At 56.9% G+C, this 22,237-nt stretch overlaps 1 protein-coding gene across 1 annotated transcript; it reads left to right on the top strand.

Annotated features, from left to right (window-relative positions):
• The first annotated feature begins 848 nt into the window (after positions 1 to 848).
• Positions 849 to 21,475, top strand: LOC114509386 (glycolipid transfer protein). The gene is made up of 5 exons (XM_028527740.2): positions 849 to 1,101; positions 14,861 to 14,919; positions 15,928 to 16,061; positions 18,285 to 18,435; positions 20,278 to 21,475. The coding sequence occupies exons 1-5, from the start codon at positions 999 to 1,001 to the stop codon at positions 20,458 to 20,460; spliced, it is 630 nt and encodes a 209-aa protein (XP_028383541.1). The 5' UTR covers positions 849 to 998; the 3' UTR covers positions 20,461 to 21,475.
• The last annotated feature ends 762 nt before the right edge of the window (positions 21,476 to 22,237 follow it).

A 22,237-nucleotide genomic window follows, 5' to 3' on the forward strand; every position in this document is an offset into this window, starting at 1 on the left:
CAGCCCAGAGCATGGCCTGAAGCGCTGTCGCAACGAGTATCTATTCTGGAATGGATGAGAGGCCCTCAATCACCTTGTGCTAGATTTTTAGAGAGGGTGGGTGTTGGGTTTTAGGACACAAGCATCTAGGTGGGAGGTGGCTGAGGTGAATTGTACTCCAAGTATCCTGGGAGGTTGGGGTGAGGTCAGGTTTGGGGAAGCAGGCGCCCTGTCGCGGGTGGTAGAGTTGGACTGTAAACTGGGCTGTTGGGACCAGACTGGACCCCAGATTTCAGGAAACAGGAGTCCCAGTCAGGCATGGCTGCGTTGGCCTGTGACTTGAGCAATGGGTGATCCTTGACGCAGAAGAATCAAGGTTCCCCGCTGGTTGTAGCTAAAAAGAACTGTGACCTGATCACTGTCCGGCAGGTCACCTGGGGCTGTTGGAGTAAACAGACGTCCAAAGGGGCGCTGGCTGGGTGGGGCTGTGCCCTGGGCTGGTGTGTGGGTTGTGAGTTAGGACCTGAGCAGCTCCACGCCCCCACCAGGGGAGGACCCGGCCCAGGCCTGCCCACCCCCCGCTGGGGAGACCTCGCCGGGGGCGGCAGGAAACGCACCTGGGAGAGGCTCACCTGGGCGCAGCTGGAATCAATCACCAGTTCGCGCGTTCCGCGCCCGGACGAACCAGTCCCGCCCCCCGACCAATGGGAATGCGTAGATCCGCGGCGATGGGCACGGATTGGGCAGGCTGGCACGACGGCTGGCGAGGATTGGGCACGGCCGGGCGGGGCGGGCGAGGCGGCGGGCCCCTTAGACGCTCCGCCGGCGGGCGGCGCTGAGCGCTCGGCTACGCGGGCACGGCGCAAGCGGAAGTGGCGACGCTGGCGTCCCCGGAGTCTGCGGCCGGCAGCAGTGACGGCCCGGCCAGTGACGGCCCCGGCGCTGACGGCGGCGGCCGGGGGGGCGGCGTGGACGCCCGCGGCGCCGGCTGGGGCATCACCGCGGGCCTCGACCCCGAAATGGCGCTGCTGGCCGAGCACCTGCTGAAGCCGCTGCCCGCGGACAAGCAGATCGAGACCGGGCCCTTCCTCGAGGCGGTGTCCCACCTGCCGCCCTTCTTCGGTGAGCCGGGGTGAATGGGGGGAGCCGGTCGCAGCCCTGCCCCGGAGCGCTTCCAGAGGCGCCCGCACTCTCCTGCTCCCGAGCATCCCCGAATCATCCCTGAATCATCCCTGCCCTGAACTTCTCAAATCCTATTTCCCCGGCACCCCAGACCCCCTTTTTTCCTCCAAGCACCCCCAAATTCTTCTTATTCTGGATTGCTCAAAAATCCTCCCTCCTCAATTGGTCACATCCTCCATCGCTTCCCAGACATCCCAATCCTCCGTCTCCCCAAACCCCTCACATTCCACCATGTCCATCAGGTGACTTCCAGGGGCTGCCAGGTCTGCAGTCCTCCAGCCCCGCATCGCCCCCCACCGCTTCTCCCCCAAGTCCCTTTATCCCTCGCCTCGTCATTCCCTTCCTTTAAGGATGGCTCTCAACTCCCTCCCTTTAAAATGAATCCTCCCCCTCCTAACGCTTTCCTTTCCTTAAATTCTCCCAGTCTCTCCCGCAGAGGACCTGTGAGCTCTTCTTTCCTCAGAATGCTCCCCATTGCACACCAAAGACCCCTCCACACACACACACACATACACATACACGCACCCCAAGGGCAGGAAGCCGGGCAGCGTGAGAAGGGAGTTTTGGAAATGAGTCACAAAACTCGAGGGTCTCTTCCTAGAGGGAACTCCCTAAAGTTCTTCCTCCATGTAGAACAGAGGTTAGGACTGGGGGTGGGGGCTGCTTTGTGGGGTGATGCCAGACACAGGGTACTTGGCTTGGACTGTAAAAGAAGGCTCCCCCCCCCCCCCATATGTCATTCCCAGGAAGGTCTAAGGGCTGCGGGAAGGTGCTCCTTGAGCCAGTTTCAGACCCTCCTTCCTGCATTCCCTCAGCCCAGCCCAGGCCCTGGATGGAAAATGGGAAATAGAAGACAGTACCATCTGCCCCTGCCCTTTGCCTTTTGGATCCTGGGTACAGGATGCAACCTGAGCCTCTGCTTTCTCCTCTTCCATATGGGCTTGCCCTGTGTCCTGCCCTGTGGGTTCATTTGGTGGCCTTGCAGCATGATACCAGTCCCCAGGGCAGAGTCCAGCTGAAACACACAGATGGACAGAACCCTAGCACTGACTTGGACTGAAGGGATTTGGCCCTTAGGGCAGTCACTCACTTTATCCCTAGTGGGTGACCAGGGCTGACTGTGGTTTTGGTTACCTGGAGTCCTGTCCTCCACCTCTTGGGCCTCAGCGTCCCCATCTGTGAAATGGGGATGCTCATCTGCAGGACTAGCTGCAAGGAGTCAATGGAGTGCTGTGTCTAAAGGTGTGCGGCCTTAATGCCGAGTAGATCTTAGCTGGGGCTGGTGGGGGGTGTTGTTATTTAAGTTCCTGGATCCAGATCTAGTTCCTTCATATAGATGATTAGTCAATGTTTGAATGAGTGTAATTGCTGGTTCATACGATTCTCAGACCTGTGTAGGCAATCTGAGAACAAGATCTCATTCATTTTTGTCCATTGTTGCGTTCTCAGGGCCAGAACAGTGCCTGGCACGTAGTAGGTGCTCAGTTGGTACTTGTTAAGTGTATGAACCATTCTCACTGCTGGTATCACAGTGTTGCGATAACACTGAATCTCCAGCCAAGGGTTTGGGAGCTGACTGGCTGTAGCCTTAAGAAGTTGTTCATTTCTGTGTCGGCTTCCCCCTCTTTGGTTCCATGAACATTTGCAGGACAGCCAGCTTACCCTAGATGAGGATCCGGAACCGGTTTAAGATAGTGGTTCTCAGCCGAGGGCAGGGGGTAAGGACGCAATGGGATGCTACTGGCATTTAGTGGGTATAGTCCAGGGACGGTGCAAAGCATCCTACAATGCCTTGGGCAGTCCCACCACAGAGAATCGATGCAGCCCCAAATGTTAGCAGTGCCAAGGTGGGTAGGCCTTGAGTTAAGCTCTGTGGCCTCTTCTTCCCTTACCTTCTGCAGGGTCACCCATCAGTTAAGCGTGGTGGTGGGGGTGGGGGTGTGTCTTCATTTGATAAAATTATCTGGCTGGTTTTAGGGGAAAGGGGATGGTGGCAGCTGGAGCCAGCGGTGATCTTGGGCCAGGGCTGAAGAGCATCCCCTCCCCCTTTCCCTGATCTCAAAGGACCCTTGTCTTTGCTGCGAGTCACGTGCTGTGGGCTGTCACATCTGTTGATAGAAGGCGCCTTTTACACAGAAGCCTCAGTGGGTTGGCCCACAGAGGGTAATACTTAGCACTCTAAAAAAAATGTGACAGTCCATTTTGAACCATTATGCTCTTCTGGGGGGAGAGTTTCTCCTGAGGGTTTAAGTTTTAAGAGGATGAGAGCATCCCTGGGACTCGGGGCGGGGGTGGGGGGGACTCGGAAGTGAGATCCGCCATCAGCTCCAACATAGGGGCTTTGTCTAGAAAGATCTTAGGAGTGTCTGGTCACCTGGGTGAGCTGGGTGGTGGGTGTGTCTTGAATGGAGGAGCTCTGGGAGACTGGGTGCAAGATGTCTGAGAGGCAGGGAAGCGACAGTTCCCTCCCTGTCACCGTTTCCGTGCTGTGGCGCTGCTGGCATTTGGGGCTGGATCATTCTCCGTGGTGGGGCCGGCCTGTGCTTTGTAAGATGTTTAGTAGCATCTCTGGCCTCTATCTACCAGATGCCAGTAGTACCTCTTCTCCCCAGGGTGGGGCAACCAAAAGTATCTGTGAGGAGACAAAATCACCCCTGGGTGAGAACCACTGCTCTCGACATAAATAGGGAAATGGGCTGAAAGCTGAGTTTTAAGGAAGTACTTAATTTTGCATGGCATATCTGTTTCTTGAAGGAAAATTGATGGGAAGAAGTGACAAATAGGAATCTCCCTGCCATTTGCTGAGCACCTATTATGTACTGAGTGTTCTAAGTAGGTCAGTTCACTTAATCCTCTCACAGCCTTTGGAGGTAGGGCTTTGTTTTTTTCTTTAAAGATTTTATTTTTCTATTTTTAGAGAGAGGGGAAGGGATGGAGAAAGAGAGAGAAACATCGATCAGTTGCCATTCACATGCATGCCAACGGGGCTCTGAACCTGCAACCCAGGCCGTGTCCCCGACCGGGAATCAAACCAGCAACTTTTTGCTTTGCAGGACGACACCCATCCAACTGAGCCACGCTGGTCTGGGCGAGATGGGGCTTTTTAAAGAGAAAACCTCTGCTGGTGTTTTAGAGCATTTTCTTTCCAGATGCGTTTTTCTCGGTCTCTGAGGGAGAGTGTACACACTGCTTTTTCCACCTAACGGTACAGCTCAGTCATCTTCCCGTGTCGTCATCTTCTCCAGAGCGGTTCCGAATCCCACTCTTGGACGGTGGCCGTGACCCATGTACCCAGTCCCCCGCTGTGGGACATTCACACTGCTCCTCTCTCTCTCCTTTTCCGTCTAGTAAACAACACTACAGCGAACATCCTTATGTTTATTTCTTTGCACGCTTCTTTTGCTATTTCTCATTTCTAGAAGTGAAATCGCTGGAGCAAGCACATTTCTTAGAGCTTCGTTGGGCTGGTTTGTGGTAGCGTTGGCTGGGCTGGATGGTTACCGATCATTTGGGCGCCCCCATCTTGGGCTCGCCCTTCCTCCGTGTCTCCGGCCTGAGTTGCTGGAGTCGTGCGGGTTTTCCTCGGTCCGCTTAGAGGCCAGCTCTTTGTTTATCTTCTTTCTCCACCTTGACCCCGTAACCGGATCTCATCTCGGACCGATCAGCTTGCGGCTGACTTCTGCGAGGCCTGCTCCTCATCTTTTAGGTCAGTTTTCCAGCTGTGCTGGAGCATCGACGATTGGAGGGCAGAGGGAGCGGGAAGGAAAGACTTAGATGTCATTTTGTCTCGTCACTCCCTGCCTAGGAGCCTCTGTGGCTCCCTAGTACCCCACCTGAAAGTCTGTGTTGCTGCCTCTGTGCTGCTCCGCAAAAAGGTACCAGGCCGTCACTTGCGTCTGGAGCCTTGCCCGCGTCCATCTCTCTACCTGGTGCGCCACGTCTCTCCGGCCCGCTGCCTTCCTTTTCCCTGGCTGGGCTCACCTCGTCCTGAAGGAGTCAGCTGAGCGGTCACCTCATCTAGACAGTCTTCCCCGACTCCCACGGAACCCACCGCATTCTGAGACTGGGGGTTGTTTCAGTGCCGGTTTGCGAGCGAATGCTGTGCGTTCCATTCCCATGTTTTCTGAGTTCTTTCTAAAAGTGTTTTGCTTTTTCTTTCTGAATTACAGTGCATAATTCATAGCCTGCCCCTGTGGCAGACATTATTAATCAATCATGATACTGCCTCCCCTTTGAGTCTAGGCATGGCCTCGGTGTCTCAGCACAACCAATCGGGGTCAGTTAGAGTCGCATGAGATGACACCTGTTTGCTGTCACTGTTTACAGAGAGACCAAAGATGCAGGGGCTGCAGGTAACATTCTTTACCTCTCAGTTCCTGAGATTGGGATTCCAGGGGTCTCTGAGCTCAAATAAATGGGTGTGCATCGAATTGGGCCTGACAGGCCTCTGACAGTCCTAGAATAACCCCCACAGGAGTGGTTTTCCATCACTTTGGTTCAGTGCTTGCTCTATTTTGGGGCCACCAACAGCAACCCAGAAGCACGGAATTGTCTCCTTGCTTTACAACCAAGAAACAGAGCCCAGCCCTGGCTGGTGTAGCTCAGTGGATTGAGCGCTGGCCTGCAAACCGAAAGGTTGCCGGTTCCATTCCCAGGCAGGACACATGTCTGGGTTGCAGGCCAGATCCCCAGTAGGGGGCGCACGAGAGGCAACCACACATTGATGTTTCCCTCCCTTCCCTTCTCTCTAAAAATAAATAAATAAATATATATATTTTTAAAGAAACAGAGCCCACAGAGTTTAGGTGACTCATTCACCCAGGGTCACACAGCCAGCACGTGACCACAGAGCCAGACGAGGACTCAGGCCTCTGGACTCCTGAGGGGTGCTTTTGCCCCCGAGCCTGCCTGCTGCCCGACTCCTAGGGAGGAGGAGACCCCCAGTGGAGCCAGCCTGCTGGGCCCCCGGAGGCGCGTGTGGGCACCATGGCGCCTGTGCACCCTGCTGGGATCCCCAGACCAGATGTGCAGGTTTCCTCTGAGGCGTGTGCTTCATGATTGGCCAGCCAGGCTGGGCCCACACCTCCTGCTTATTTGAATGCAAATGTGAACGACTGGGGTGTGGAAGTCATCCGTGGGTTGAAGGGTGGTTCCCCCCTCCCCCAGCAGGCCAGGTTTTCCTCTAATTGGGACACCTGCATGAACCACCTGGGGCCAGCCCCAGCCGCACCCCGTGGCCTGTGAGTGAGAAGCTCCCGTCCTCGGGAGCAGCAGCTTCCCTGCTGCAACAAGCACCTTCCAGGGCGCGGGGCCGCCGGTTGCATCTGGGCAGTGTTTTGGCTTTTAGGTTTACACCAACACGTGCTTATTCTGTATTTTGTGTGGAGTATCCTAAGAAAGAGAAACAAGAGCCTGTATTACCCCTCTTTCCTTAGCAGGCCAGGCACCGTTTTGGTTGGGTGCGTGTTGAGAGCTGGCGTCCAGAGGAGCAGGGTATGGACTGTGTGCCTGGGAGGGCCACTTCTAGGAGGAAGAAGCAGTGTCCTGTGGGGCCAAGAAGCCACATACACACTTTCTGCAGTGGATTCTGTGATTTGGAAACTGCCTGCAGACTCCCGTCATCAGCGGGAGGTCCGTTTGCAAGTAGTGAATGAGGATTAGCCTTTAGGAGCACCTACTGTGTGTCAGACGCCACATGGGTGCGTCACACTCACGATCTCCTCTGGCCTGAGCAAGATCTGAGGGACAGCTGATGAGAGGGCTGTCCTGCTGTGTAACAGCCCATGAGCCGTCTGTTTGCATGTCTCCACGGGGAGAAGTCACTTTGAACCTGGGTCCGTGGTCCACTGCAGTCCATGCTCGGAACACCAGAGATGAGCGGAGGAAATCATGGGCGTGGGCATGAAGCTGAGCCCGGCTGAGCCGGAGTCCTGGTTCTGTGGCACCGAAGCTGTGTGTCCCGTCCGAGTTTTGCCCTTGTCTGAGCCTTCTGTGAGCTGGGGAAACTGGGCCTCCCAGGAGGGCTGGTGGGGGAGGTCTCATGGTCTCAGGCCGATAGAAACTTTCCCTCCTGCCACACAAGCCCTTGGGAAAGAAGGGTCCCCCAAGAAGTTGGAAGTCTGGGTCTTAAAGGCCAGCTGCCAGCCGGGCTGCTGAAGTCTGCAGCCAGCTTAGGTGTCCTCACTTTCAACGTCCGAAGGTCAGCGCCAGAGTGCAGACGGATGGCACCTGCCCGCCCTGTCCCCAGTGACAGGCATTGGATCCTCTTGATCCTCTGTGTTGAGAAACGCCTGGTCCTGAGGTCAGGGGCTGAGGTCTGGCCTCCACTCCTGGAGGGAACAGATGGACGTGCAGGAGGGGAAAGACCCAAGCGCCCGCTCTGTCTCTTGCTAGCTCATCTGGCCACTTGCCTCCCTCCATTCCTCGACCACGTGGCGTCCACTGCACAGGGCTGCTTAGAGGTGCAGTGCCCCCCGTGTGAATCCCTTAGAGGCAGAAGTCAGGGCGCAGCAGTGCCCCTGGCAGAGCAGAGCCCCTGGCAGAGCCCCAGCCAGTGCTGAACTAGAAGGGAAGGGAAAGAACACGTGACAAAGGGCTTTGCAAAATACACACGGCCCCTGTCATAGCCTGCTGATCTCCTGTTTTGAGTGGTTCCCACGTGTCAAGCATCGAGCCAGCTGATATCACATTTCCAATCCTTATAAAGATCTTATGAATTAGAAGGAATTGGCACCATCCTGTAGAAGAAGAAACCGAGGTTCAGAGTGGTGAAGGGATTTGACCGGGTCACGCAGCCAGAAAGTGACGCTGCAGCTAGGGAGGCCAGCACACCCCGGAGATGTTGGAAGCCTTCTTCCGAGAGAGGAAAGCGGGAGCGGAAATGGTGGGAGGGGCCATCTGGTTTGACATGCGCGTATTTCAAGTTGCTTATTAGGATGGACAAGTCGGACTCCAGTCTGGGTTTCAGTGTTTCAGTTTAAAAAAGGGCCTGGGTGGGTGGATGTTAACTCCTTCTGTTACATTCTTCCAGTGTTACTCGTATCAGGGGGTTTTTTTTGTTTTGTTTTTAGTGTTAACTGTATCCAAGCTTTTAAAAGTCATTAAAGCAGATTAGTCCTCTCCAGGGTCCTATAAAAACCTGCTTTCTACCCTGTGGTTACGCAGCCAACTCATGCTTCTTCCTGTTGAGAAATAATTCATTATCTGCATTGCTGTTTCTCCAAGTTTCTTGCTCCACACCCTTCTGAGATTTTTTTTTTTGATAGCCTGGGACACATTTGAGGTCGTTATTTTATGACAGGAGGATTGCTGCTGATTTTACTCATGTCAGTCAGTCCGTTCATACCATTTTCTCTCCCTACCTCTCTTCCTTCCCATCCTCTCTTTCTCTTTTTTGATATTTAATTTGTTTATTTTTAGAGAGAGGGGAAAAGAAGGAGAGAGAGAGGCAGAGAAACACCAGTGTGCGGTTGCCTCTCACGTGCCCCCCTACTAGGGACCTGGCTCTGTGCCTGGACTGGGAATTGAACCTGCTACCCTTTGGTGCACAGGCCCGTGCTCAATCCACTGAGCCACACCAGCCAGGGCTGCCGTCCTCTCTTCCCTTTGATTTCTTAACCCCTGGATCATTCTTTCGTAGATTTCCTTTCTAAAGAAAAAGTTTTGCTTATTGAAAAAGATGAAAATGATGATGTAATAATAGTGATAAGCATGAAGAATACCTTCTATTTTATCGAGCATTGACTAGGCACCAGACACTGCTTTGCCCTTTAATTATACAAGCTCACCCCATTCTCACAGCAGCCCTATGGGGGGGGCATTTCTAGCCTCTGTTTACAGATGAAGAAGCTGGGCTGCAGCGAGATTGGTTTCTCCCAGGCCACAACAAGTAAGAGAAATCACTGCCCCGTTGCATTCCCGACCCAAGGCTGCTTTTGGACAGAGAGAGTCGGTGTGTCTCGGGGGTGATTTTTAAAAGCCACACTTTGGATTGTTTTGTGGACCTTCTTTCCCCTTTAGACGGGAGACTTTAGAGGGGGGTTGAGCTGAGGAAGGCGGGCATCCTCAGGGCTCTCATCCTTCAAAGCAGGCCTTTTCGCAAACTGAGCCGCGATGCACATGCACGCACACGGCTCCCCCACGTGCCCGCCGATTAATAAATGATTCATCGCCATCAGCGGTAATTCGAGTGCCTCCCATTATGAACTCGTAACCCAGGACTGTAAAGGTAACCTGCCCCCATGCGTTTAATAATGGAACCTTATTACCCAGCTATTGCGGGGGGGGGGGGGGGGCGTTGAATTTGAAGTGGAGCCTCCCCCAACCAGGCTCCTGGTGTGTGACGCGGGCCGCCCAGCCTTCCTTTCTGAGATAAGCACTTAGGGTTGGTTTAGGTGTTCCCATCCCGAATCACACAGGCTGAAAGTGAGGCTGTGCACCTTAAAAATAGAACGCTTCTTGTTCTAGAATGAAAAGTGCCCCTGAGATAAGATGAGAGGGTGGGCGATTCGGTCACCTAGTTAGCTGCCCAGTGTCAGGAGCATCCCCTGTCGTCAGAGGTGGCCATCTGAAGGGGCAGGTGCTGAGGGGCGACTCACACAGAGTTTCCGGACGTGCGCTGTGGCCTGGCTCCTGGCGTACCCGCCCGGGGCTTCCCAACTACGCCGAAGCCAGAAAAAGGGGAAGTGAGCGGTTCTGGGTGGCGCGTGGTGGCTGCTGGCATCAGGGGCAGGGTGCTGTTCTCTGGGCCACCTGAACTGTGGCAGAGATCCAGGCAGGAAGTCCTAGGTGTCCCTCCACCAGCCCGAATTGTCCCAGAGGTCGTGCACGGAATGCTCGCTCGTACCTGCCTCCTCTTACTCCGCAGGTGACGCTGACGCAGGTGGGCCTTTGTTTTCCAACTTCCAAGTATGCAGCAGAAACCCAGCAAGGGGAGGTGACCGTCAGCTGTCAAGGGCCTTTTTTCACAAAGCTTTCCTAAAAACCCGAAGATATGCCATGTACAGCCACTTAGTGAAGGGTTGAGGGCAGCCTGTGACCTCGCTGGGTCACCTCTTTATCATAATTCCTATTTTTGATGACGGCCCGGTTTAGAAAACCGCAAATGGCCTGCTGTACGAGAAAGCAGGGGCATTTTTGCTCTGCTGTGATGAGTTCTCTCCAGAATGGTTCTACTGGAGAAGGCTGGCGCATTCATAAAATTTGGTAGATGGAAAATATGTGTCTTAATTTAATTTTCTTTCCAGTATTGAGGTTAAGTGTCTTCATTTCTTCTGTGGATTGCCCATTTTTCTAGAGGGTTGTTTTTTCCTTACTGATTTTTGAGCTCTTTACAACCCCTCACCCTATCAGTTTGTTGTTTGGCTTTGATTGGTGACGGGACTTCTCCAGATAGAAGGTTTCTGGGGTTTGTAATCAGGTTTATTGATCTTTTTCTTGTGCCTCCTGGGCTGAGGAGCGGGCTTGGAAAAACCTGTACTAAACAGAAGGGGCTGTTTGCCACCCATTCCAGACGACCAAGGCTTAGCCGTATTTAGAATCTGTGCCTATTAGAGCCTCGTAGATGGTAGAATCGTATCTGATTTTTCTTTTGTTTTCTGTTTTTACTTTGTCTGTTTTTGCAAGACCTTCCTGGAGGCGAGATGAGGAGCTAGAAAACCGTCCCAGCCCCAGCCCCCTCCCTCCCTCCCTCCCGGCGTGTTCTGGGTGGCGTTTTAAAGAGCCTGTTTTGCTGGCAATAAAAGAGACAGGTTTGGGGAAACTGTAAAACTGGTCAAACGGGAAAAGCAATATCGGGGTGGGGTGGGGCAGGCCGTGCTCTGCGGGAAAGGGGCGCTGGGTGCTCGGCTAGAGATGTGTCACGCTCTGTCCGGAGCAGGGCCCAGCTTGAGTTTAAACCATCAGAAAGGCCACCGTGGGTTCAGGGATTAAAATCGTCTTCTGCTTTTCCCTGTTTTTATGGAATTTGCCCAAACAGGTGGCAACATTCTCGAAAGGAAGGCGAGGGAGCAGCGGAACCAGACTTGGCGAGGTCTGTGTGCCTGGCTCTGGCTCTGTGGCCCTGGGCAAGTCACTTGACTTTTCTGGGCTCGGTGGCCTTGGGCTGCACCAAAGACACATGGGAGTCCAGAACCTTCCGTGGGTCAGGCTGAAACAGGCGTCGGCCCAACTGCACTCAGAACCCCTCCCCTTTGCACAGCCCCACCCTGGGCCGGGGGGAGCAGGGGACCTGAGCCCAGTGCCGATAAGTCCCTTGTCCAGAGTCACTTCGGAGCTGAGATTCGAACTCAGGCCCGGCCGACTCGGGAGCAGCCCGTGGCTTCTCCCCTAATCGAGTGGCCCGTTTGCAGCTGCTCCCGCTCTGACTTCAGGGTGTGTGCTTGTGAGTGCAGAGGGGTGCCTTTCCTGCTGGCGACCTCTGGACTCAGCAGAGAGGTGGATTCTGGGGTCCTCCCACCCCCCTTACCCCTCTCTGCTTCTGCTCCACTCCCAGCCCCAGAAGTACGCGTCTGTCCCCACACCCCCGCCCCACAGTTGAGCAGGAGCTCTGTCCCTGCATGGTGGCCACAACACATAATACAGCTGCCGTCCGGCCGGCCAGCTCCTGCTGACCACAGTGGCCTCGTGACCCGTGTAGTGCACTGTCAGGAAAACAAAAACAAAAAGCCTTTCTCCCCGCCACCAGGGCACGGCCGCTCAGAACTGCGGAAGAGCTGTTTTCAGAGCCGGGAAAGCCAGGCAGCGTTTTTCTGCATCTCAGACTGACTGCTGAGACGCAGACGGACCTGCGCTGACTGACCCAGTCACTGGGAAGAGCTAAGAAACCGCATGCACAGTAGATGGCGGGCTGCTCCCCAGCCCTGGCCCCGCACCCTCTCCGCTGCGGGGCTGCGCTGGAAACTCAGCCGGGAGGGGAACGGCAATCATCACGGCCAGAGCTCTGAGCACCCGCACTATGTGTAGGACACCCCCTCCTCACGGCAGCCCCCGGAGCCCTACGGGTGGGTGGTCTCCCTCACACAGGGGCACCGAGGCCCAAGCCCCTTCCTGTAGCCTCTGCTGTCCTGATTAGCGGGTGGTCAGGAGCAGCGCGTCGGGCCAGTCTGGACCGTGCGAAAGTGGACCGAGTGACTGCCTGGCAGGGAGTGCGCCTCCAGAGCCACGTTCCGCACAGTCCATTCACCCACTCACTCGTGCCACAGGTGTCCCGCTGGGTGAGCCCTGTACAGTCAGCAGCCCCTGGGGACACAGCCCGCTGGGGCCAGAGCACCCGGGGTCCAATGCCCCAGCACCTCGGGGCAGCTCCTCGTGGCCACCCCAGGGGGAGGCTCCAGCGTGGCCTCATGGAGATTTGCTCCCCGTCTCAGAGAGGAGAGAGCCCACTGCAGAGGATTCTGCACCCGGAGCCCTGGTCCCGACGGGGGGCCTCAGGAAGGAGAGCAGAGGTGTGTCGGGGGCTGCAGGCTGAGTGTGTTCCCACCTGGTGGAAACTGGGGGACCTGGGAGCCCCATGCACAGCCTGGTGACACCTGGGTGACATTTGCTGGACCACGGGGCCTGAGCCTAGTCATAATAGGAAGTCACCAAAGTGACCGAAGTCCATTTGTTGAGTGTGCACACCTGGGCGCTCTGCTAAATGAATTCAGCACAATTTTTAGTTTGTCCAAGCCTGTGAAATAAGTACTGTTGCCGCCCCTTTGCCACCTGGGGAAGCTGAGGCACACAGGCAAGGAGACTTGCTCAGCTGGGGAGTGGCCAGGCCGGGAGTCCAACCCAGGCTGTCCCTAACCCGCCTTCTTTGTGTTCAGTTATGGGGTATTTCATTTATAATGCCTGATGCTGTTTCTCCAATATACTTTTCATAGCCGTGATGGGAATCTTCCAGATGGCTGGCCAGGTGTGCTGGGTCACCTTGGATGGAATTCAGCCTGTAGATGCCCTTCCACCCTCCATTCCTGCACACCGGGGCCCCTGGCTGGGCTGTGGGCAAGGGAAAGTGGGCTCTGGTGTTCCCTCCTGTGGGTTTGGGACCCGTGCTGGCATCTGCGTCCCCTGGGCTCTGGGCGCGGCGGGGAGGACGACGGTGAGCAGGGGGTCGCCTGTGGTTGGGCTCTGAGGGCGGAGCCCACGCCCAGCGGCCCAGGAGAGGGCTGGCCGTTCCCGTTTGGCGCCTCCGCACTGGGCCCTGAGCATGGAGCCCTGACCCGTGGGACGTCTCTGGCCCCGTGAGCCTGGTGGGTCGCAAAGGAGCAGAGGCAGGTGACAAGCCGCCCACATTTCACGTGGAGCCGAGAGTTCCGGGCACGGCCAGGTCCTAGACCCACATTCCGTTCACTCAAACCCTCCCCCTTTTCAGGGTGCCCTGGTGTTCCGTGAGCTGCCGAGGAATAAAGACCAGGCGCTGGCGGGGTGGCTCGGTCGGTCGGAGTGCAGTCCCGATAACCGAGGTTGTGGGTTTGTCCCCCCGGTCAGGACACGTGCCAGAACCGACCAGTGATGGAGCAGTGTTCCGTAATCGGAGGGTTGCAGGTTCAGTCCCCGGTCTGGGCACGTACGGGAGGCAACCAGTCGATGTTTCTCTCCCTTCCTCTCTCTCTAAAAGCAATGAAAAAATGTCCTTGGATTAGGATTAAAAAAAAAAGAAGAATCAACCAATGAATACATAAATAAGTGGAACAATAAATTCTCTTTCTTTCTTCCCCTCTCTCCCCCCACCTTACCCCCTCTCTCTAAAAATCATAAAACTTTTTTTTAAAAAAAGAAATGAAAAATACCTTCAACTAAGAACATTTCTATGGCAGAGAGGCACAAAATATGGTCCCAGGAGCGGATTGTTTTAAACCATCCTTGTAGCACCTCTGTGATTGGTTCTGTTGTCCCGTTTGCCAGATGGGACAGCTGATGCTCAGAGAGGGAAGGGATTCCCCCCAAGCCCACATGGCCAGAGCATGCAGAATGGGGTGGGTGTGTAGGCCAAGTTCACGCTCTGCTAAGTGACGGACGCTGTTGCTGGTGTGTTCTCTCAGGCTTTTATGCGGAGTCTCAGGACCTCGGAGCCTTGGGGCCATCAGCTCATTGCTTCCTTGTATGCTGGTGATTGCGAAGCTCCTCCTTAATAAATCTGGCTCCTCTTCTCACACCTCATGAGATTCCCCAGTCCGCCTCTGGGCCAGCCGGCTAATTCGCAGTGATCCGCCTTGTTGGCCAAGATGGGTTTTTCGGACCATTAGTTCTGCGAGACACGACACAGCTGTGCGGTCCAATGCGGTAGCCACTGGCCACCTGTGGCTCTTTAAGTTTAAACGAATGAGAGTTCAGTAAAGTCACAAGTTCAGTTCCTCCGTCTCGCGCCCCACGCTCCAAGTGCTCCGCGGCCCCTGCACCCCGTGGGGCAGGTACAGAGTGTCTCCACCGTTGCGGTGAGTTCCGGGGGGCAGCTCTGTGCTCGTGCGGAGCGCGCTGTGGACAGAGGCGTAAGCCGCTCCCCGGGGAATCCCAGTCGCACTGCAAAGGCTCTGACAAGTCCTGCCGCAGGAATCCGGGAGCCGAGCACACCAAGCATACTCGCCCGGGGACATTTTTACACCTATACACAGCTCCGCCTTTCCCGAAACACGTCGGGTGATCACCCCCCACTCCTGACCACAGGCCTCCGTGGCCCTTTTTGGGAATCTAATGCCTCGTCTTGTTTTCTCCCCAGACTGCCTGGGGTCCCCGGTGTTCACGCCCATCAAGTCGGACATAAGTGGCAACATCACGGTACGTACTTGGCCCAGCAGCTGCGACCCTGGCACCCCATCAGGAATCTAAACCTGCCCCGAGTCACCGAGACCCTGCCCCCTGCCGTAGGCCCCCTGGGCTGATGGACGGGAAGGGGACATGGGAGACGGCCTTGGCCCCCAGCTCCCCGGAATCGGGGCTTGAGACTGTCGGTCCCAGCATGTGGTCCTGCCACCCAGCCACAGCCCGACTGGGACCACAGCCTGAGGGTTGGCCTGGAAGGAGCCCACTGGTTCTTGTATCCACCCCCACACGCCCAAATAACTGAACTCTCAGTCCATGGTGCACGGGCCCAGCCCTTCCCTTCCTCGGTCCTGGGAGTGCCCGGTGCTGCCCCCCGGCATCTGTGCCTCTCGCCCCGTGGCGACCCCCTTAGGGCCCGGCCCACGACTTGACTGCACTGCAGCCTTTGAGCCTGGCTCTGTTGTTGTCCCCGTTTTACAGCTGAGGAAGCTCAGAGAGGCTGAAGGGCTCAGCTGAGGTCGCACAGCAAGGAAGCGGCATAGGTGGGGTTCAGACCCAGACTGCCCGGCTCCGCTCAGGCGCCTTCTTTCCGGACGTCTCTGAGCCCTAAGAGCGCCTTTGCACTGGTCCGCACAAGCGGAACTTCAGGTGCCTGCTGTCGGAGGTGCCGCCACCTCAGGGGCTCCGGCGCCAGCCTGGGCGGGAACCGCTCCCATACTGGTGGCAGGCTGGTACCAGCTGTGTCACCTTGGGCACCGCGCTGCCCCGCTGAGTCTCAGTTCCCTCAGCTGCAGATGGGGAAGGTGACAGAGCAGTGTCAGGGCCGCCGTGAGCATCGGGGACAGCAGCGCCCAGGAAGCCCGTGGCAGGTGCTGGTGCGTGTGCGCAGTCCCGGCAGTTACCGTTCCCGACAAGCCTGGTGGCCGTTCTCGGCGCTGGCAGAGTGCCCCTCCACCCAGCGTGCCGGCCGCTTGCCTGTGGGCACCCCCCATCCAACCAGAAACCCTGTGTGCTCTGTTTCAGAAAATCAAAGCTGTGTACGACACCGACCCGACCAAGTTCCGGACGCTGCAGAACATCCTGGAGGTGGAGAAGGAGATGTACGGGGCGGAGTGGCCCAAAGTGGGGGCCACGCTGGCGCTGATGTGGCTGAAAAGGTGATGGGCCTGGGTGGCGGGGTGTGTGTGGCTGTCAGTCCCGGGGGGTGCCCCTGCTGCCGAGGAGGCCCCACCCCACCCCATCGGGTCTGCTCTGGTGGGGAGGACGGTCGCCTCATTCCTTCCATATGGTGGTCCTCTCGCCCGATGCTAGTTGGTGGCTGGGAACAAGCACCCCAGGGGCCGAGGCCCACGTGCTGGCGACAGCCCCCTGTCCCAGCCTGGTCAGAGGCAGAGCAGGCCCCCTCGGCCTGTGCTCGGTGCTTTTTGTTTGTTTGTTTAATTGACGTTTCAGAGAGCGGTCAGTTTGTTGTTCCACATATTTTTATTTATTTTTAAAATGTTACATCTTTCTGTTTAATTTTCCCCTGCTTTTTTTAAAAAAAGACTTTATTTATTTACTCTAAGACAGAGAGGAAGGAAGGGAGAAAGACAGGGAGGGAAACATCAATTGGTTGCCTCTTGCACGCCCCTAACTGGGGACCTGGCCCGCAACCCAGCTGACCGGGACTCAAACTAACGACCTTTTGGTTCGCATGCTCCGTGCACTGAGCCACCCCAGCCAGGGCTGTCGTTCCACTCATTTACGCATTCGTTGTTTGCTTCTTGTATGTGCCCTGACCTGGGGGGGGGGGGGGAGGTTGACCCTGCATCCCTGGTGTATTGGATTGGCGTTCTGACCCACTGAACTACCTGGCCAGGGTTGTGCTGAGTTCCTCGTAAGCCTGATTGCATTTCACGTGCTGTGACTTAGGCGTGGTGTGGCCCCCATCTCTCAGAGGAGGCCCAGTCACGTGCCCAGGTCACGGGGCAGCCCCAGGGGCACGTGGCTAAGTGTAGTCGTGCAGGTTGCATACTGCCCGGGGACACCTGGTCTGGGCCGGTCATGTCACAAACGTGGTACAGAAGTACAACATCTTGAGGAGAAGGAACTCTGTGTAGTTTGCACGGGTTCATCCCGTGGGCTGGGGGCAGGGTCCCCAGTGAGGGATTTGCACCCAGATGACCTCACCCCGGAGCTGACAGTGCTCGTAGCCACTACACGTACTGTCCTGACAGCAAACACTTGCATCCCCGTGTGGTTGTCCCCACCTCGCAGACGAGGCCCCCGAGGCTCCGAGAGGCCGGGCACCTTTCTCGCTCACTCACGCCGCTCTCCACCGTCCACAGAGTTCTCCTTTAGCTGTGCAAACGCTGCAGCCCGGGACCCGTTCCCTGCCCCCCAGGTGTCCCAGCGTCGCCTCTCTCTCTCCAGGGCCTGGAGCCGGGAGGGGTGCCTCTCCCTGTCTGTGCCCCCACCACAGACTATCCCCCCAATGCGTACTTCTTAGGTAGAATGAGGGTGTGGCCGCGTGGGCATCGGGGAAGGGAGCCTGTCACTCACACCTGTACGGCATGTTTTAGGATTGCCCCATCAAGCTACCCCCTTCGTCAGGCAGGGAGAGCCACAGACCCGGAAGGCGGAACGCCCCCGGGCCGCCCCGTCACAGGCGTGCGGGTCTCTGGGAGGAGCAGAGCAGAGCAGAGGGCAACATTCCGATCAGTTAGATTGTTCGAGTCCACCTCGGGTGTGGGTGGAGCCAGGCCCTGGGGAGGGCAGGTGCAAGAGGGCAGGTGCAGGCGGACACCAGCAAATGGAGCGCATAGTGAGCGCCTGCTGTGTGCTGCTCGGGGTGCAGGCCGAGCGGGGCGCCACGGCAGAGGAGGTGCAGACCCCCCTAGGGTATTGCCGTCTGGGCAGGGTGTCAGGCTGGCGGGTGGATCCTGACAGCAGGGTATCAGAGCCTGGAGCAGAGAGTGCAGGAGGGCTTCCTGGAGGAGGGAGGCCGAGCAGAGTCTCTAAGACGTAGCAGGAGGGTCCCAGGCAGACTAGGCCTGGCAGAGACGGGAGGGCAGAAGAGACCTTGCGTGTCTGAGGACTTGAGCCGGCAGGCTGGACCCTACACCCCAGGAGGGGCTGCGTTTAGTGGCCGCCACCAGGCTTTGTGTAGACAAGGAGCTTGGACGGTGCCCTGCTGAGCCCGCGGTCACATTGCATGGAAGCCAGGGGTGAAGGTGGAATCTGGGAATTCCACCCCCCTCCGTGTGTATGCGTTCCTGGTGCCCAGTAGGCACCCCGTTTCAGAGGAGTGGGGGCCTGCCATGCGCAGGGGCTGCTGGCCGGCCCACAGGCAGCCGTGGGCAGTGTCCTAAAGAGCCTTCTGTCTTCTTTCCGGGCCGCAGGGGCCTCCGATTCATCCAGGTCTTCCTCCAGAGCATCTGTGACGGCGAGCGGGACGAGAACCACCCCAACCTCATCCGCGTCAACGCCACCAAGGCCTACGAGATGGCGCTCAAGAAGTACCATGGCTGGATCGTGCAGAAGATCTTCCAGGTGAGCCGGGGTGGGGGGCCCGCTCTGTCCCCAGGCCAGAGGGTCGCCAGCTGGTGGGGTCCGCTCCCCACTCTGCCGCTCCTTAGCTGTGGCCACGCAGAGCCTGCATTTGTCCCCCAGGCTCAGGAGGGCTCCCCTGTCCCCATGGGGGGGCTGGTGCACTGAGGGGCCCTGCCACAAGCACGTGCCCGGCCCCTTCGGCAGCCATGGAGGGGGCCACGCTAGGTTTCCATGGTGTTCTGTTGAGTCACCTCGCCCTGGGGGGCCTGATCGGGAGGCCGTGGCGGAAACCCTGGCCGGACTCTGAGGACCTCAGGGGGATGGTGGGCCGGCATGATTGGCCCCTCAGATTCAGCCTAGATCCTCACTGTGGGCAGTGGGGGAGGGGGTACAGAGCCCAGGGGGACATCTGCTGAAAGGAAACTGGTCCACGGGGCTCTCGGTGGCTTGTGTTAGGGTGACACTGTCTGCTGTTCCTGGAAACAGGCTCAGACACCAGCCTTGCAACTTGAGGGCCCCAGGGTCAGCAGGCCGGGAGGCCCAGCCGGGAGATGTTCGGAGGCCCTCGGGTGCCCCGCAACATCACTGGCCACCCTGCCTCTCTCGGCCTCCGTATCCCACCCAGCCCGTCGTGGCTGCCCCTCCTGCAGCTCCCTCCGCCTGCCCAGTCTCATTCCCACAACACCTGGGGTTTCATGGGGCAGCCTCTTTCCACACGGGACAGGCCGTGGGCAGGAGAGCCAGTCACCAGGTGGGAAATATGGGCACCTCTTGGCCGTGTGCCCTGGCAGGGCTGGACGTGGGGCCTATCCCCCTGGGAACCTCCCCCCGGCCCCAAGGACCTTGCAACCGCCCCCTCAGTAGTGGCAGTGTGTCCTGTGTGGCCGGCCCGTGGTGTGTAATCTTCCCCAGTGCCCCACGAAGGGGTACTTCCCTTACCCCCATTTCACAGATGAGGAGACTGAGGCTCGGAGAGATTGTCCTGCTCGAGGTCACCCGGGAAGAAGACGGGAGCCGGGATTCTGTGCCCTGAGCCTCAGTGACCTCGTCTTTCTTTCAGTGGGCGAAACGTAGGCCCCGCCTCAGAGGGTCCTGGTGAAAGGAAACAAGTTGATCCGTGTCACACGCTTGGCACGTGGTTCACACTGTGTGCCAAACTAAAGCTGCTCTTTTCCTGACGACAATGTGGTTATTCGTCAGCTCCTCGCCCCTTCACACTCGCAGCATCTTTTCCCTCTGGCTCTGAAGTTCTCTGATTTTCTGCTTCTCTGGACTTGTCAAGTGGCAGGGAGGCCCTGAAATTTAGGCAAGTGTCACCCCCTAGAGGACAAAAGTGGTCACAGGTTGAGCGGCCCTCTCCCCTGCTCAGAAGGTGGGTTTTCTGGAGAAGCAGTTTACCATCGCAGAGCAGGCCAACCCAGACAGAGAGGGGCTCACCCATGGTGGGCACCTCCTGTGTGCCTGGTGCTGTGCTGAGCACCTACTGTGTGCTGGGCTTTGTGCTGAGCACTTTGCACAACCTTCTTAAGCCTCACAAGAGCCACCCAGTTAGAAGGGTGCCATGATCACCCCCATTTTACAGATGAGGAAACTGAGGCTCAGGGAGGCTGAGTAACTTGCTCAAGGCTCACAGCTGGTGAGTCCTTCCTGCTGTCCCTCACGGGGGTATAGACAGGAACACACATCACCCTTTGCCTTTCCCTTCCCCTCCCAATGCCACGGATAGCGCAGCCCCGTGTCCAGCAGGGCCCTGGGACACGGGCCCTCCCAGACCACCCCCCGCACCTGGCCTGGTGGGCCGGGCCCCCTAACACCGCTCTCTCTCCTCTCGCCCGTCTCTAGGCAGCGCTGTATGCGGCGCCCTACAAGTCCGACTTCCTGAAGGCGCTCTCCAAGGGCCAGAACGTGACGGAGGAGGAGTGCCTGGAGAAGGTCCGCCTCTTCCTGGTCAACTACACGGCCACCATCGACGTCATCTACGAGATGTACACCAAGATGAACGCCGAGCTCAACTACAAGGTGTAGGCGTGCCCAGCGGCGGGCACGCCCGGGCCACCCGCCGCCCCGCACGCCGCCGCTCGCAGAAACAGGCAAACCCGAATCACTGTGAATCCAGCAGGCGGGCCGCCCCCGGCCTGCGCCCCCCAGAGTGGCCCGGAGCCTGGCTGGGGTCTGCAGGGGAGGGCCTCGGTTCGGTACACGTCATTTTTGGGGTGTCTACCCTGAGGGAGCAATAAGTAACTACCCTACTTCCGAATCACCTTTGAATTCCACGGCAGCACGGACTGCTGCGCCTTCATTTCAGTGTGGTAAAAATCAATTAATGTTGCTAATGAGTCAAGTCCTAGGGTTTTTGGTACCCCCCCCCCCACCATGGGGTGCCTGTCTGGGGGAGTCCTGTCAGACCATACACCTCACTTTAAACATGAGGATCTGGTACGATGATGCTTGGGTATTTCAAGGACCACGAGGAGTTTGATTTGAAATTACACAAGACCCCTGTTGTGGATTTTTTTTTTTTTTTTTTTTTTTTTTTTTAGCAAACTGGTGAGTGTTCTTGCGCGGCTGCGCGGCCCGGCCTCACAGCCATGTCATCCTAGACCCCGCTCTTCCTGTCTTTTCCCAGACAGGTTTTTATAGCTGAAAACAACCAGCAAGCCTCTGATAGCTATGACCAAGGGGACTTCACGTCAGAGCTATCGGGCACAAACAGCTGACCAGAGATGACGGAATTGGCATTCTTCTGCATAGTTGTTTTCTTCAGGGACAGACAGCTCTTCCAACCTGAGAAACTGCCCGCCCTGTGTATTCTGTCACGGGGGGGACCACGAGCCCCCCGGATGCTGAGACCCCAGGAAACACCTCGCTGCCTTAACTCTCCTTGCCAGCGCTAAAAAGAGCTGTATTTTTGAGAGTGTTGGGGGTGGATAGGAGAACCCCCAAAGAACTGATGTGTGTTAAAAACCCAATGAGGAACAATTGGTGATTTTTATGCAGAAACTAAATAATTCTTAATAAACAAATCTCTATTTTGGAATCACATCTGTGTGCTGTTTTGGTTCTTGAGTCTTTTTCTTCCTGGAATAGAGGTTGTTGCCGGGGACCAGCCAAGGACCGACCTGTTTTCTAGCTTTTGTGGCTGACAAACAGGTAGAACTGGTTGCCACACTGAGGAACTGGGGAAATTTCACTTCCAGGCCTTGATTTCTAGCTTCCTTTGAAAACTCAGACTACCTGGCAGGACCTGAGAGATGGCTGCCACCTCAGCGGGGCAGGATAAATGGGTGGATGTGTTCTCCACTTTGCCTCAGTCCCCACCAGTCCCTGATGCATCCCTAACCCGGTGATCTGTCGCTACTTGCACGTTGTTATGGGCGGATGCGTTTTCTGATACTAGGGTTAAGTGTAGGTGCCATATTCATTTTACCTCATTCCTGCTCCCACGGAACTAATAGTCTAGTGGGCAAGATGAAGCAGTAAATCCACAGTGATGATTTAGAGTGGTCAGTGCCTGGTGGGAGGCTGGGGACATAGCCGAGGGGCCATGTCCTGGGACAGTGCATCTCAGGGAGTCAGGGCCCTGATGGAAGGGCAGGAGGCCGGCCGAGGAGACGGGGCGGGGGAGACTTCAAGGCAAAGGCAAAGACCCTGGTGGCTTGACTTAGAGCAGGCTGTGTGTGTGTGTGTGTGTGTGTGTGAGAGAGAGAGAGAGATGCTACCAAGGGATTTGAACTTGACCTTGAAAATTATGGAGCACCTTCAAGGGTCTTGTGCACAACCCAGTCAAGTACCCAGTGTGGAA

Source organism: Phyllostomus discolor, chromosome 13, assembly GCF_004126475.2.
Source record: "Phyllostomus discolor isolate MPI-MPIP mPhyDis1 chromosome 13, mPhyDis1.pri.v3, whole genome shotgun sequence".
Taxonomy (NCBI): domain Eukaryota; kingdom Metazoa; phylum Chordata; class Mammalia; order Chiroptera; family Phyllostomidae; genus Phyllostomus; species Phyllostomus discolor.